General features: G+C 43.6%; 1 protein-coding gene across 3 annotated transcripts in view; it reads right to left on the bottom strand.

Annotated features, from left to right (window-relative positions):
- LZTR1 (leucine zipper like post translational regulator 1) overlaps positions 1 to 14,700 on the bottom strand; it is a 35,383-nt gene that overhangs the window by 6,292 nt on the left and 14,391 nt on the right. For all 3 annotated transcript variants that reach the window (XM_058855786.1, XM_058855787.1, XM_058855788.1), the window contains exons 10-15: positions 8,390 to 8,500; positions 7,135 to 7,227; positions 6,135 to 6,230; positions 4,903 to 5,086; positions 2,953 to 3,122; positions 1,008 to 1,164 (exon numbers count right to left, since the gene is read on the bottom strand). In XM_058855786.1, the coding sequence (XP_058711769.1) occupies positions 1,008 to 1,164; positions 2,953 to 3,122; positions 4,903 to 5,086; positions 6,135 to 6,230; positions 7,135 to 7,227; positions 8,390 to 8,500 (811 nt within the window). The remainder of the gene's footprint in view (positions 1 to 1,007; positions 1,165 to 2,952; positions 3,123 to 4,902; positions 5,087 to 6,134; positions 6,231 to 7,134; positions 7,228 to 8,389; positions 8,501 to 14,700) is intronic.

Below are 14,700 nucleotides of genomic sequence, written 5' to 3'. Positions count from 1 at the left end.
AGCTGATTTTTCCCTTCCCTTTGCACTATTTCCAACCACAAGGAATATAAAATCTTGTGTCTTAATGAAAAATCTTTCCCAAATCAGCAACAAAGGCTTCTTTTATCCAGTATTTTAATCAACCTTTGTAAATACACAACTGAGAAACAGAGCACACCCAAGTCTGCTCCAAACTCAATCATATTTTCAAAGTTCATCTTTCAGTTTTTAATGTTTGGGTTTCTCACACCATTCCAGCTCTGCAAACAGAACTGGCTGTGCCACCTTCCCAGCCAGTGCACCTTACCCCCTGGGACAAATGCCAGCCAAAGCCTTTCCACTTGACCTTCCAGGACTAGCTTCCTTCTCTTTCTCCTCAGTTCCCAATTATTTTTGTGCAGCGCTCCACACCAACACTGCCAATGCCTCTGAACTTTGTGGCCTTGGAAAATTTCATTATTACATTCCTTGTGATGCGTGTCAGTATGTTAAAATGTTGAGTAAGACTAGTCTCAAATTAGGCCTTGACAAATTCCACAATAAAACTGTAAATCACATCTTTCTCTTCTCCTCCCTATCTCCTGTTCCTTTCACACACACACAGAGAGCAGTGCCTTATTCACAAGATCCTCCTCCTTCCTCCTGCTCCTCCTTGGTGAACACCTTCGAGCAGGCTGTTACCCTGCTCAGCTCTGTCACCCTTCAGACACTTAGAGTGACCATTCACTGCCTTTTTTTTGATCATTCTTTATACCCTCCTGCTCCTTCTCTCACCTCTCTGAACCGGATCAGGATGGTTTATTGCAAGAAAATGACTGCATTTCTCATGTACTTTGATGGGACACCATTCTGATGGAAACTCATTGGGAAAAGAACTGTTGTGCTCTGTCTCAGTCCAGGAGAGAGCCTGAGTAAGTTATCCCAACTGGGAACTGGTGGGCTGCTTCCCAGATATCTCCCCAGGCTAAACAAACCATTAGCAAAGCAAAACCAGCACATGGAATTACTCCATAAAGCAGGAAGGTTACCAATGTCGAGCGGCTGGTCAGAGTGCGTTCGGACAGGAGGCTGCTGCTTTCTCCGGACAATCTCCACAATGAGGGATGAAGAAAGATGCTCAAACTCCTTCATCATTATGACTTGATTAAAATGGGATTCCTTCACCACAAAGTTCAGGCAATGTTCCTTAAAAATACACCAATATTCATTAAGAAATGTATGGTTATTGTTTGTATTCATCTTACAGCATACCATGAATGTTACATGTTACATATGCCATCTGCCATGCTTCCCTTTGAATCTCCACATGGATCCTGCAGCTGGAATTATCCAACAGTGATATTCTTATCCTTCCTAAATGACTGTTTAGGCTCTTATTTGAACAGGAAATTCAGGACAATTCTAAGCATCTAGAAAAATTTGACTAGAAATATTAACAAGGAAGAGATTAACTGCCCATTGAGCTGTTCCAAAGCTTTCTAAAACAGGTATCTCAGGAAAACTTCACAGAGCTAATGAAGATTGGTTGCTATCTCATAACTTTTAACATAATTAGACACCAGAAGTAAATTAAAAGGATGAAGAGATCTTAACTCTTGACACTCTCCATCAAGGGTTCAAAGAGCTTACAGGATTCCTTGCGTGAGTTTTGCCTGAATCCTTTCCACAAACACAGCAAACAGTTCAATGAAAATCAGTGTCATGAAAAGGTGACAAATGAACCAGACCTAATGTTAATCAGTTAGAGACAAAAAAAGAGCACTTCATTTCCCAGTATGAACCAAGGCTTCCCCTCAAGACACTTTCACAAACAATAAATGCTTAATTTATTCACAAGCAAAATCTGCACCAGCTCACTGTAAGGTGGATACAAGTTTACCCAAAGATTCATTATTACTGTCTGTTTCTGCCAGTTTATTTCACCTGGGATCCAAAGGTATCAGGGCTCACCTGTGAAATGTTCTAAATCATGGCTGGGATGCCAGAAATAGCAGCTTTCCACAGAGGACTCACCCTGAGGACTAATGAGCACCTGAGCAGAGAGGATGCCAGCTCAGGGTGATCCTTCCTGACTGGAACTGTGTGCAAGAGCCCCTGTTGCTCTGGAGGTAGCCAGGGCAGGTGGAGGCACCAGATCCCCCACTGCCTGAGCTTCTGGGCAGCTGATGGCACCATGGTGCCATGCACCAAAGGTCATGCTGGCATTTACACACTTGCTGCTGGCCCTGCTGCTTCCTCCTGGCAGCCTTTCCTCTCCCACATCCTGTGCACACACAGTGCCTGAGGAAGTGCTGGTGCATACTGATTTCTCCAGCCTCACTGTGCTTGCAGCCACCAGCAATAGGGTCACTGGTGTGCACAGGCTGAACATCAGCAGCAGGTACTGCACAGTCCTGCTCTGCCTCTGGGACTGGGGGCAGGAGCTGCTCTCTGTAGGTTCAGCAGAACTGGCTTTGTGCACTGCTCTGGGATCAGCACAGCCACCACCTCTTGGGCTGCAACCAGGGGTCAGCTCTATCCTGACTGTCACCAAACACCCAAAAGCCTCTCACCCAGCACAGAGAATCACTGGCACATTTTGTTTTTCAGTACAAAGGCCTGAGAACAGAGTTCAGTTTTCCCATCCAGAAAACGAAAAAACCTTTTTGTAGTGTCAGTACGTATACCACAGCAAGACCAGGAAGTGCACTGGTTCTATCTTGCTGCAGGAAGAGTGAACTGATGAAGAGCCAAAGTCACTCTGCCCTTGACATTCTACAAGGCAGATTCCCAAAAATATTGAGCACATATTGAAAAAAGCCTACATAATATCACAAGCCACTGCAGGACAATCCACTCTAAATATACTCAAGCAACTGTAATTAAAGGAATGATGAATTTGCAAAAGCTGATACCTTTGGCCAAATGTTAATTACATACACTTGGTTTTTTAAAAAATTCCTATCAGTTACTTTGTATGCAGAATGTGATTACCTTTAGCTGATCCAGCTGAAGCTTGTTAGCATTCTCACACACAATGAGCACGTTCTGCAGATCTACAGATGCTTCAATATACTGAAGGCAGAGCTGTTCCAGCCGAGAGAGCTTGAAGTTTAAGGCCAGTTTGTACACATCCATAATGAGTAACACATCCTGCACATGACCTGAAATTGCAAGAGGGAAAACTGCTGGAGAGCTCACAGAACAAAGGGAGGAATCCTTCTAAAAGTATTTTGATATCAACCAGTGCAATCAGAACTGTAGAATGGGCAGTGACTGGATATTAAAGAGGAAAAAAAATTCCATTCCTGGTTAGATAAAATCTGAGTCAATACTAGAAGAGAGGGTTCAAATGTGAAGCAAGCAAAAGCCAATCCAAAGTATTTTTTAGACAAAGATTTTGTGACAATCTGGATCACAATTTTTTGAAACCCTCCAAGGAAAGTGACGTCTCTAAAATCCCTGACAAGCACCAGAGCTTGAGGCCAAATTTCTCACGGTGTCCAGCTGCCAGCAGCCCTGCTGGAGCCCTTGGTTTTTCCACAGCTCTCTGTTTCTAACAGACTCTTACGAAGGTGCTCTACTTCAGCCTGCACAGACCCACAGCCGGTCTACAATGGCTGAAGTGAGAGAGAGGCAGAGGGAACTCTTGTAGGCCACTGCAATGGGGCTACTGGGACACTAACTCGAGGAATAATCCCCCATGGCCTTTGCTTTCCTCACAGGAGATCTCTGCCCATCTGCTCTAACTGCTTTTTAATAGAGAAAAGCCCTCTTGCATGTCACGTGCCTTCCCTGTGTCTAATTGGAAAATCCCATTTGATGAGCATGCCCAATTCCATTAGCTCAGCCTCTGGATGGCTCCCCAGGGTGCTGCTCTCTGAACTGAGAGGCACAACTAGGAATACAAATGGGCAAGGCAGGTCCCATGGAGGATCCCAGCAGGAGGAGGAGCACCAGGAAGAAGCTCTCATGGGCTGGGGAAGAGGGGCAGGCTGCCTGGGAAATCTGTAACAATGGGAACAGCTCAGGGGGGCCAAGTCTTCCCTTGGCCTGAGCCTGTCCCAAGGTGAGGGTACTGAGCATCAGTGAATGGCTGGGAGAGGGATCTGGCAATGTCAGCAGAATCCAGGGAGCAGTTTCCTCATCCCCAGTCAGCGGGATCATTCTCAGACAGGCGTCCTCACAGGGAAAGCCTTGGCACAAATGGACACGTATTGCATTTTTCCTCAGAATCATCTTTGCAGAAAGGGAAAAACTTGGGAATGAATCTGAAGCAAAGTTCAGTGCTAGGACAGCTGTACCTCACTGTACTTCACTGTGCCCCATGGCTGCAGCTTCCCCAGCCCCAGCAGCTGGAGTTCTTCACTGTATCCAGACTCACTCCCATTGCCCCAGAACCCTCACCACTCACACAGCCAGCTCCTGGATTCCCTGTGTGGGAGCTGCAAGTTCTCTGGCTATTCTCCATCCACAAATCTTTTTAACTCAGAGAACTTCAATGAATGCATCAAACAAATTTTTCCTTTCTTGAGGCATTCCTTCAGATTGGATTTTTAACAGGTGATAAATACTGGCTTGCACACCTTTCTGTGTGGGCTCAGTTTAAATGGATCAAAAGAATTGATCAGAAAAAAAGAAAAAAGCCAAGCCAGGATAAGATACATGGTCCTTCCGAGCAGGATGCTGTGATGTTCAAAATATAATATTTTTGTTTGTTTGGGGTTTTTTACACCTTTTGGAATGATCAAGAACTTGTTCTTCCTTGATATTTGAAAAGAATTGGAAGGAAAAAAACCATGGTTAGTATGCTCTGATAAATATCTGTTTTTTGTTTAATCTCAGGTTAGTAATTAAGTGCTCAGAACAGGACTGATCACCTGTAAATGCTGGATCCTGCTATTTCCAAACATATTTTCCCCCCTCCCCTCCCTAGTGCCCTACCTTTGCGGGGATACTTTATCTTATCTGTGTACAGGAACTGCATGAGCACCTCAAAGGGCTGGGCCTCAGCCTCTCGGATGGGCACTTCCAGTAGTGGCTGCAGCCGGCACAGCTTGACATTCCCACCAATCCCATCCTTCTGGCATGTGGTGTGTCCCTCCTCTTCAATGTCTTGCTTTGATTTCTAATGAAACAGAAAAAACACCCAAACGTGGGCCAGTTCACACAAGTTACCACCAAAGCAGAGGATCCTTCTCCTTACTCCACATTTTTCAAGACCCAGGATATCTTTTAGCTTCAGGATTATCTTCAAGATAACAAGGAATTCATATGTCTTAGACTTACTGTTCCATATCCTGGGACACACATGGATCAGAACACAAGTAAGCTCCTGGACACAGGCCAGAAGCAGGACACCAGAGCAAGGGAGGAATGAACTGCACTGAACTCACATTTCTGCCCACAGCAGAAACAATCCTGCTCTGTGAAGGAGGGACAGGTGGGAATAGATTCCACAAACCCTTCCTGGCAAAGGCAGAGTACAAAGTACTGCACAGAAGTATTTTAAAGCACTCTGGTACTCCAAGTTTCACTTTGACAGCCTTTTCCCACAGCCTTTCCAGTGGCAAAACAATTAACTGGGGGGCAGTGAGGCATCCACATCTTACTGCAGATTGTGTGCTACCACTTCCCCAAAAGCCATTAAATGTTTGCTGCTGAAAAGCTGGAAGTAGTCAAAATTAATAGACAATGATCAGAGGTACCAGACTTTCACCTCTGGAAGAAGTAAAAAAATAAAAAGGTTAAGGGAAGAGAGGCAGCTGAAACCCTTAGTCTTGCTTTTCTTCCCTCTAATCTGTCTGATCTTGTGGGTCATCCCCATGACACAGCTTTTACCTCCCCCACAGGGAAGGGCACATACACCTCTCTGGGGCATTCCACAAGATTAGACCTCAGACAGCTATGAGAGCTTCCAAGAACCACATTGCCAAATCCAGATAACTGGATTAACTCTGGCTCCTCCACATTACAATCCCGATACACATCCAGTAGCCTTCATTAATACTAATGATCCTCTTTATTTTACTTGCTCAAGAGCACCCTAGCATCAGACACTGCTCCCATCCTCCAGCTGTCTCAGCAGATACCACTTTTCTCCTGACAACCTTATTCCCAAACCTGGGCAGAATGAGCCTTACCTAGCTACAAGGCTACTTTTCCAAAATACTCACCTGTTTCAGCCTCTCCCTGGCTTGCATGATTTTCTTTTTCAGCCACTTGCAGCGAGCAGTGACGATCGCAGTGTGCCCTCGGACTCGCTCCTCCTTCTGCCAAAGGCAAAAATCACATTCAACTTTTATCACCAAATCACATGGTCATGGGCAGATGGCAGAAGTCGTAGAAACCTGGGCTTAACCCCAGGTTACAACACATTTCAAGTCAGCATCAAAGGCAGTCTTACATCTGCTCTGCACACAGAGATGAAATTCAACACCTATCTCCCCAAAGGCTAATGGCAAACATGATTTGGGAAAGAGCCTGTGTCACATTCACTGAGTGGAAGCTGCTGTGTCATGTATAGTGCTTTTTATCCTTACATCTGATTTTCTGTTTCATTTTCCCTTTTCAAAATAACAGTATGGGTTTTGCTATTGTTTGCCATAATTGATTTCACCTGCTGTTGAGGATCTGTTCTCTGAGCTTTGTAAAGCTTTTTCTAACTTCTTTTTGCAAAAGGAATGCAGTTAAGTTCAAATTTCTCATGTTTATCTTCAGAAAATCTGCTCTCTGTTAAATTTTTAAACTGTTTTCATTACTAAAGAACCATTTCCCTGTATTGCTTTTTCTCATTCTCTTTTATTTCAGTAATTAAAAATGTCTCTTGAAATGATAACGGGTTTGCCAAACATTCCACCTTTCTAGGAGGCAACTGGGACCTGGAAGTGCAGAGGTCATTGGTAAATTTTCATATTGCAACTCTATATAACATGCTTTGATAAATTCAGGCTAAGTCAATGACTCACAGATCTTCTCAGTTTAAAGGCTTTTTCTCCATTGCAGCTTTAAAAATTTATCTGGATTAGTGAAATTTACTAAACCAGGCAGACAGTTCACCAGTGATTCATTCCCAGGGTTTCTGGCACAACCACTGCACAATTTGCTTTTTCCCAGCAAACACACCACACGCACAGTAACACCCCCACTGGCATCTGCCCAATAAATTCTACTCACCTCTCCCAAAACAAACTCCAAGTCACTGAACTGTCTGTTTTCCCACAGCCTTCCATAGTCTTCATGGAGAGTGCATTTAGGGTAACAAGAAAACTAAAAAAATAAAACCCCACAGAAGACAGAATTAATTTCAGTGGCTACATAAAATCTCAAATCATTCTGGAGCAGAGGAGCATGAGGTCAGATCTCCTCAGGGTCTGCAGCTTCCTCACAAGGGGCAGTGGAGGGACAGCTTCAATCTCTTCTTGCTGTGAGCAGGGACAGCACCCAGGGAAGGGCTGGAGCTGTGCCAGGGCAGGCTCAGGCTGCAGAGCAGGGAAAGGTTCTTCCCCCTGAGGGTGCTGGCACTGCCCAGGCTCCCCAGGGAATGGGCACAGCCCCGAGGCTGCCAGAGCTCCAGAAGAGTTTGGACACAGCTCTCAGGGATGCACAGAGTGGGATTGTTGGGGTGTCAGTGAAAAGCCAGAGGTTGGACTTGATGATCCTTGTGGGTTCCTTCCAGCTCAGAGTATTCCTGATTCTATGATTCTGTCACCAAAAGCACCAAGGTTACATCTACTATCACTGCATTTTCTTATTAACTCAGCCTCAGTGTAGCATGTAGAATAGAATGTCACAAGCAAACCAAACACATGCAAGGTCTTCCCCCATGGTTAGGGTAAGGACAGATAACACAGTGTAACATGGAAGAATTGTGTCTCATCACACAATACGAGGATTTGGAGACTGGGAGTCTCACCTACTCTCAGGACTTGTCTGAGGGTGCCATGCAATAAAAATAAACTTGAGTGTATGTTGAATTTAATCTAGTGTGAGTATCCTGAATTTAAAATTTTCAATTCCCATAGTCCTGTGGGATGAGAGAGCTGCATGGAGATAAAACCAAAATACAAAACACTGCCCCAGAGCCCTGAACAAGACAGCACATGAAGAGGAACAGCCAATTTTAATGAAATAACATAGCAAATCCCATCTGCTACACTTTCCAATGATTTGTCAAAGTTGTCATGATCTCTATAGGATTTCAGAAGGCACTAGAGGGCTTGACCTTACCAAAATGTCTGTCCAAATAACATTTCTCCGAAGATTTTAAAGACACACATTGACCTTTGAAAGTTGAATCTGAAATACAGAGGCTGCCTGTAGGAAGGCCATGGACTAAAAGCCATGGAACTCATGGTGAGCTAAACCAGACACTCCACAGAGAGGACTCGTGGAACTGGTGTGGAAGTGAGTATGATTATCAGCAAATTACCTGGAATCTGTACATCTCTCCACTTCTGATGTTATTGTCCACTGTGCCACCAAAGATGTACATAGCATCCGAGATAACTGCTGCTGCATGGAAGAGTCTCCCACTGGGTAACTGGGGAAAGAAAATAGAGAATAAACAGAAAGAAAAGGACAAAAAAGGCAAGGTAGTAAATAGAAGTCTATTCTTCTGCCAAGAAAAAGGGTCTACAACTAACACATCAGTGGTGAAAAGGGAAAATCACAGAATATCTGAACTGGAAGGAACACACAGGGATTGTCAAGTCCAACTCTTCAGTGACTGGCCCACAAGGGGATCAAACCCACAAGCTTGGCATTATGAGCAGTGAGTGTGGCCCAAACTGGTGCAGCCTGGGGTCACACTCACACACACACACACAGTCACACACACACAGAGTCACAGTCACACACAATCACACACACACACACACAGAGTCACACACACACACAATCACACACACACAGAGTCACAGTCACACACACACACACACACACACACACACAGAGTCACAGTCACACATAGAGTCACAGCCACACACACACACAGAGTCAGTCACACACAATCACACACACACACACACAGAGTCACAGTCACACACAATCACACACACACACACACACACAGAGTCACAGTCACACACACAATCACACACACACTCTCACACACACACACAGAGTCACAGTCACACAATCACACTCACACACACACACAGACACACACACTCTCACATCCTCAGATTGCCATTTGCTGTACCTCAGGATTGTTTCCTAGCGTGTCTAGAACATATTGTCCAGTCACATTTAAGAACACTCACTGACTACACCTTCTAATCAGAGTGGTGCCTACACAGATCTATAGATCATGGCAGTTACAAGATGTATCATTTACAAAATTAAACCCAACATCATTTTCCACAGAAACCCCCCACACACTTCTAGAAATAAGCAGATTTTGCAAATGTGATCAACATGCAAACTCAGTTTATTCGAAATGCTGTCAGGAACTTGAAAGGTGAATGATCATCTACCTCAGCAGGACTGAGCCCCAGGCCTGTGAGCACCCGCCTCCCCCACAGCTTGAAGGGCTGAGCCATCTGGCCAAGGCCTCAGGAATGTCCAATGCCGAACAGGAACCCAAGGCTGGATCTGCTGGCAGAGCTGGCACCTCAGAGCCACAGCTCTGGTCTCCATCCTGCCAGCTCCACAGAAAGCAAAGCCCCCCACACTGCAGCTATTTATAGGGCAGAGGGATCACACCATCCCTGCAACACACCCCACCTCAGAGCTGCAGCATTGGGTGATTTTTGAAGAGTCACTGCAAGCCAAAGCCACCGTGACCCTCCTGCAGAGGACAGACAAAAGCACTTTTACTCATTTCTTCTGAGGCTACACAAAGGTGTGTGAACACATCAGCATATCTCACTGAATGCTCACAGAAAGGCTTCAAGTGGTGAGAGAAACTTCTTTTTTTCCCCCTAGTCTGATCAGGCTTTTCATCTTTCAGGCAGTAAATCTCATTAAATCTTTGCCTACAAAATAAAAAGCCCTCTGGTATAAGAAATCTTTGCTTCTTGCACATATTTATAGACACCACTCAAGTAAAGTCAAACATGAAACAAGACTGTGTTTATCTAGAGAGGCAGATTTTCCAGGAAACCATGCTGACTGGCAGTTCCCATTCCCACCAATTCACCACGGTATCACACAACAGCCTCATTTAGCCTGTTACTCACCACACTTTCCATGACTTGTTCTTTTCCTCAAACTACGGCTTTTAAGGAGACAATCCCCCAGTCAGTAACTAGGACGTGGGTATTTTTCTCAGATGTTCAAACCACAGATTTACTCACCTGAAAAGGCACATTTGCCTGTGCCAGTTTAATAAACCCCCTGGATTCCTCTGGATAAACAAGATGCCTTCTGTATCCAGCATGTTTCATGGATATTTTATCAAGGAAACTTCAGAGTTGGTTCTAATAAATACTGTGATGGGTTATGGAATAACACTGATCTTTTAGTACATTCCTGCTTGGACTCAGTTCCATACCTCTCTGAAAGAGGATGAGATTACTGTCAAATATCATCTATTTTCTATGGCCTCTGCTTGTTCTTTGCAGTAATCTCATTAACTAAATAAGATGTACTGATTGAAATAATCAACAGTATTATAATGGGTTAAAAATACATCTGTCACCTTCATCAGCTGGAGCTCAACCTCATCCCAAAGTACAAAGTTTGCTTGCCAAGACCCATTCCCACACAGCTAGGCAGGCTGGTGTTAGCTGCACTGTAACATTTTTCTCACAACTAACTGCAACCACAAAAAGAACTGTTCTAGCAGAGCTCAAATGCAGCCCACCTGCTTTAGACTTACTCAGATAATTTTCCACATCTCTTTTTTTTTTAAATAAATAAAATTTTAGTTTTGCTTTTAATTAAAATAATTCTCAAAATTCTCTAGTATTTAGTTTTTAAAAGCTGACATTGAATTTAACAACCTTTTTTTCTTTTTTCAATCAAAAATCCTTACAGCTTTGAAACAACTGGTGCCAGAAGGCAAACATGAACCACCCAAATATTTAACCAAGATGTACTTGCCAGTCACATCATATTCAACTCCAACAATTTCTATGGAGTGCTGTAACGATGATTTTTCTTTTGTAATGGTTGGTACCGACCAAGGAACCAGAGCTCTGCAGTTACTAATAACTTAAGCAATCAAACAACTTCACTTTCTAAATACACAGACCACATTTTTAAAATGTAAAACATGGAATGACAGCCTGGAACAGAAAAGGCCATGTCCAGTTCATCAAAACATTGTGCAGCTGAGAGTTTCAGGGTGTTTGTTTTACTGAATCAGAGCAGCAGCATTCAGGCCAGCACCAACCCCCATGTGGAGATGGCAATGCTGAAAGTGGTGACATTTTGGTGCCACCCACATGGGGAACAATGCTCAGCCCTCCCAGGACCAAGGATGTGGCCACAGGAACTTTGTTTCTCTGCAAGGAAGGAGAGCTGGGTCCTCAAGAAAATATACAGGAGGAAAAAAAAACAGTTAATAGAGCTCAGGAGCACAAACAGCTGGAGAGACATTCTGGTCCCCACATTCCTCATCCACTAATACCAGACACCCAGAACCTGTCCTGTCTTGAATTTTTTACTGGGAAACCTCCCAAGCTGTCAAATCCAGCTGCTGAGAACACTCACCCGAGTTAGAGTTTATAAGAAACAGCTACAAAATACCTTGCTAGCCAGGATGGTCAGAAAGGATGAGAGTAAATGGCTCAAATTGCAGCAGAGGAGGTTTAGGTTGGGTATTGGGAAACACTTTCTCATGAGAGGTTTGTAAACATTGTAAACAATGTAAACACTGGCACAGGCTGCTCGGGGCAGTGATAGAGTCACCATTCCTGAAGTGTTCAAAAGGTGAATGGTACCTGGGGATTTGGATTAGAGGTGAATGTGGCAGTGCTGGATGGATGACTGTATCTGATGACCTTGAAGGTCTTTTCCAACCCTAACAGTTCTGTAATTCTATGATTCTAATTTCATCTGCTGGCACAACTCCAGATGGTCCTGTGTGAATCCAAAGGGATTTGTCTTTCTCATTCCTGGTGCATACAGGAATGCTAAAAATCACAAAGAAGCACTGTCAATCTGAATGTATTTGTCAGCTCTAGATCCTCTCCATCAATGTGATCTCCTTACTTTATTAACAGTGCCTGACAGAAGAAATTCTGGATTCAATCCTGACACCTCCAATGATGGGAGCTGGCACTCCTCTCTGAGCTACATCACTCTGCTTCATCTCTTGGAGTGGTTTCTCTATTTAGGGTTAATGAGATTTGCATCTGAGGATCTTTACAAGCTGGAATCTTTGCTTTCAAAAGCAGATCTCATCAGTCACCTTTGCTTCCCTTTCAGTACACCCTTCCACACTGCTGGCATGACTCAAGCCATCATTTCCAAAATAAAAGTATTTCACAAGTCTTTTTTTCCTCTCATTTCTTGTGCTCAGACTCACACTGTAGCCTGTCCAGACAGCACAAATCGAGTTTGTGCTGTGCATCAGAGCTCTAATTTGACTCCCAAAGCTGTGCATTAGAGTTGCCTGTCCCTGTGCCAGAGCACCCAGCAATCATTCAAGTAGGTGAGATTACAGCCCTGAGCATCAGCTCTGGGCCTGAGCACATATACTTTAAAATAAACTCAGTAATACCTGTGCAAACCCCTTCATAAACTCATTGATTTAAATTTTGATCTTACCAGGAACACATTCAGCTTTGCTTGAAGTCCTTAATAAATTAAGTAGAAGCAATGTAAAGGAAAATTAAATAGTCAAAGAAGGAAAATGAATCATTTCCACTCAGGGGTCAATAGTAGCCTGCTGTATGCAATTTAGAACTTGCACATGCAGAGTCAACACTTAAATGGTTCTTGGATTACAGCTTAAGTTAAATAGCTTATGATAAATTGCAAGGAGGGAAAAAAAGGTGCAGAGAAGAAAAAGCATATATGAAGGTGGAATTTATCTCTCTCTCCTATAACAAATTTAATTTCCATTTTTGAAGTATTTTTCACTTTCTAGTCTTTTTTTATTTACCTGAGTCCTTGTTTAACTGTTGCTATGCTGAAATATAAACCAAATACAACCCAAGATATTTTTAAACCCCATTCTCTTGAGGGCACAGTGGGAGCTTCCTCTGGGGCAGATACTCTCTCAGCCACTGCTGGGTAGGACACCTGGTTACAAGGTTTAAAAACAAAAGTGTGTAAAATATAGATGGGAAGCATGAGAGACCAGACATGGAGCAGCAGTCCCCTGCAGCTGAAGTTCTATGTATCCAGAACACTCAGGGTCAGTCCAGAGAAAGCTCTGTGGTCTTGTTTGGAGCCCATCACTGTGATTGAACCATTAATATTTTAGCTGTGTAGATTTCTCAAGGTTTGTGTAGTGGTAGAGACACAGAACAATGAAATCTTTTGCACTAGTTGCTTTTAGTCTGTCCTCTTCCTCCCAGTGTCGCTTCACAAATCACAGAATCCAAGACTGGGTCAGGTTGGGAGGGACCTTAAAGCTCATCTTGTTCCAAGCACTGCATGGCAGAGACACCTTTCATTATCCCAGGTTGCTCCAAGCCATGTCCAGCTTGGCCATGGACACTTCTAGGTATGAAGATGAGAAGCTGAGGGGTTTGCTCACTGCAAGCAGGCAAAACACAGGCCACAAGCTAAGGATGGTGAAGAGGGAATATCCATCAGCTATTCCCAAGTCTGAGACAGCCTTCCACATTTTGTCTTGAAAAAACAGGGCTGATGGATCATCCCAAAGCGACAACCTGTGTTTTATGACACACCAGAAGAGGATGAAGTAAAGCCCCTTCTCAGCTGGGAGGTTGGCAGCACACACAGAGCCATGGCCCTGCCCAGCTCTTCTGTACAGCTGGCAAAACTGGGTCAGGTACAAAAATTCAACCTCCTTGTAGTGAGATTCACTCTCTTGGCTGTGAGGAATGCATTAACTATGCTATCATTGCAGGCTGTGACTATTTGTGCTGTTGCAGTGCTTATCTTCTCTCTCTGACTCCTTTCTCAAAGCATTTGAATATGTTTCAGTGCTTTTGGTGACAGAAATTTCAACATTATGGGCATTGCAAAAATCAAATCCTCTGTAGCTGTTTCAAGGTTCTCCTTTCTTAACCTCAGTTCCTCAGAAGTCTTCTTATATTAACAGAAAAGATTTATAACTCTGTAAATGTTCATTTTCCTTATACTCAGCTATGAATGAGCTGGTATTAAGGAAGGTAATTGTTGCACTGAACTCAAAAGCCAGTAATGGTGTGCTCAGACTTCTTTCACAACTCAGGAACATCAATGAGCCTCTCTATCCTTCAGTATCATTAAAAGCTCAAAGCCAAAATGAAATAGAAAGACCTAAAGCCATCAACAAACCAACCTGGTGAACCAACATGAACTAAAAGGTATAAAAAGTATCTATTTTTCTCTGAAACTGGAAGAAAACCATAAGCTACAACAGGACCAAATGAGCTGTCACTACTGGGAAACTGGGAGCTGTTGATATCTGAGATGTTTCCACACTGTTACACCAGGCAACAGCATCAAACTCAAACAGATGGACAGACAGAGCTTTGGATAGTCTTTAGGTCCAAGGAGGTTTAAGGATTTAAAATGTTTTCCCATGCTGAGTGCAGACAATCTCTGGCTTCAGACAAAATTGGAACAGACACATGTTAGAGTGAACTTCAAGACATGCAGCTCTACAAATGAAGA

The sequence above is a fragment of the Poecile atricapillus genome, chromosome 23 (genome assembly GCF_030490865.1).
Source record: "Poecile atricapillus isolate bPoeAtr1 chromosome 23, bPoeAtr1.hap1, whole genome shotgun sequence".
Lineage (NCBI taxonomy): Eukaryota > Metazoa > Chordata > Aves > Passeriformes > Paridae > Poecile > Poecile atricapillus.
The sequence above is the reverse complement of the archived record's forward strand: the minus strand, read 5'-3'. Positions and strand labels throughout refer to the sequence as shown.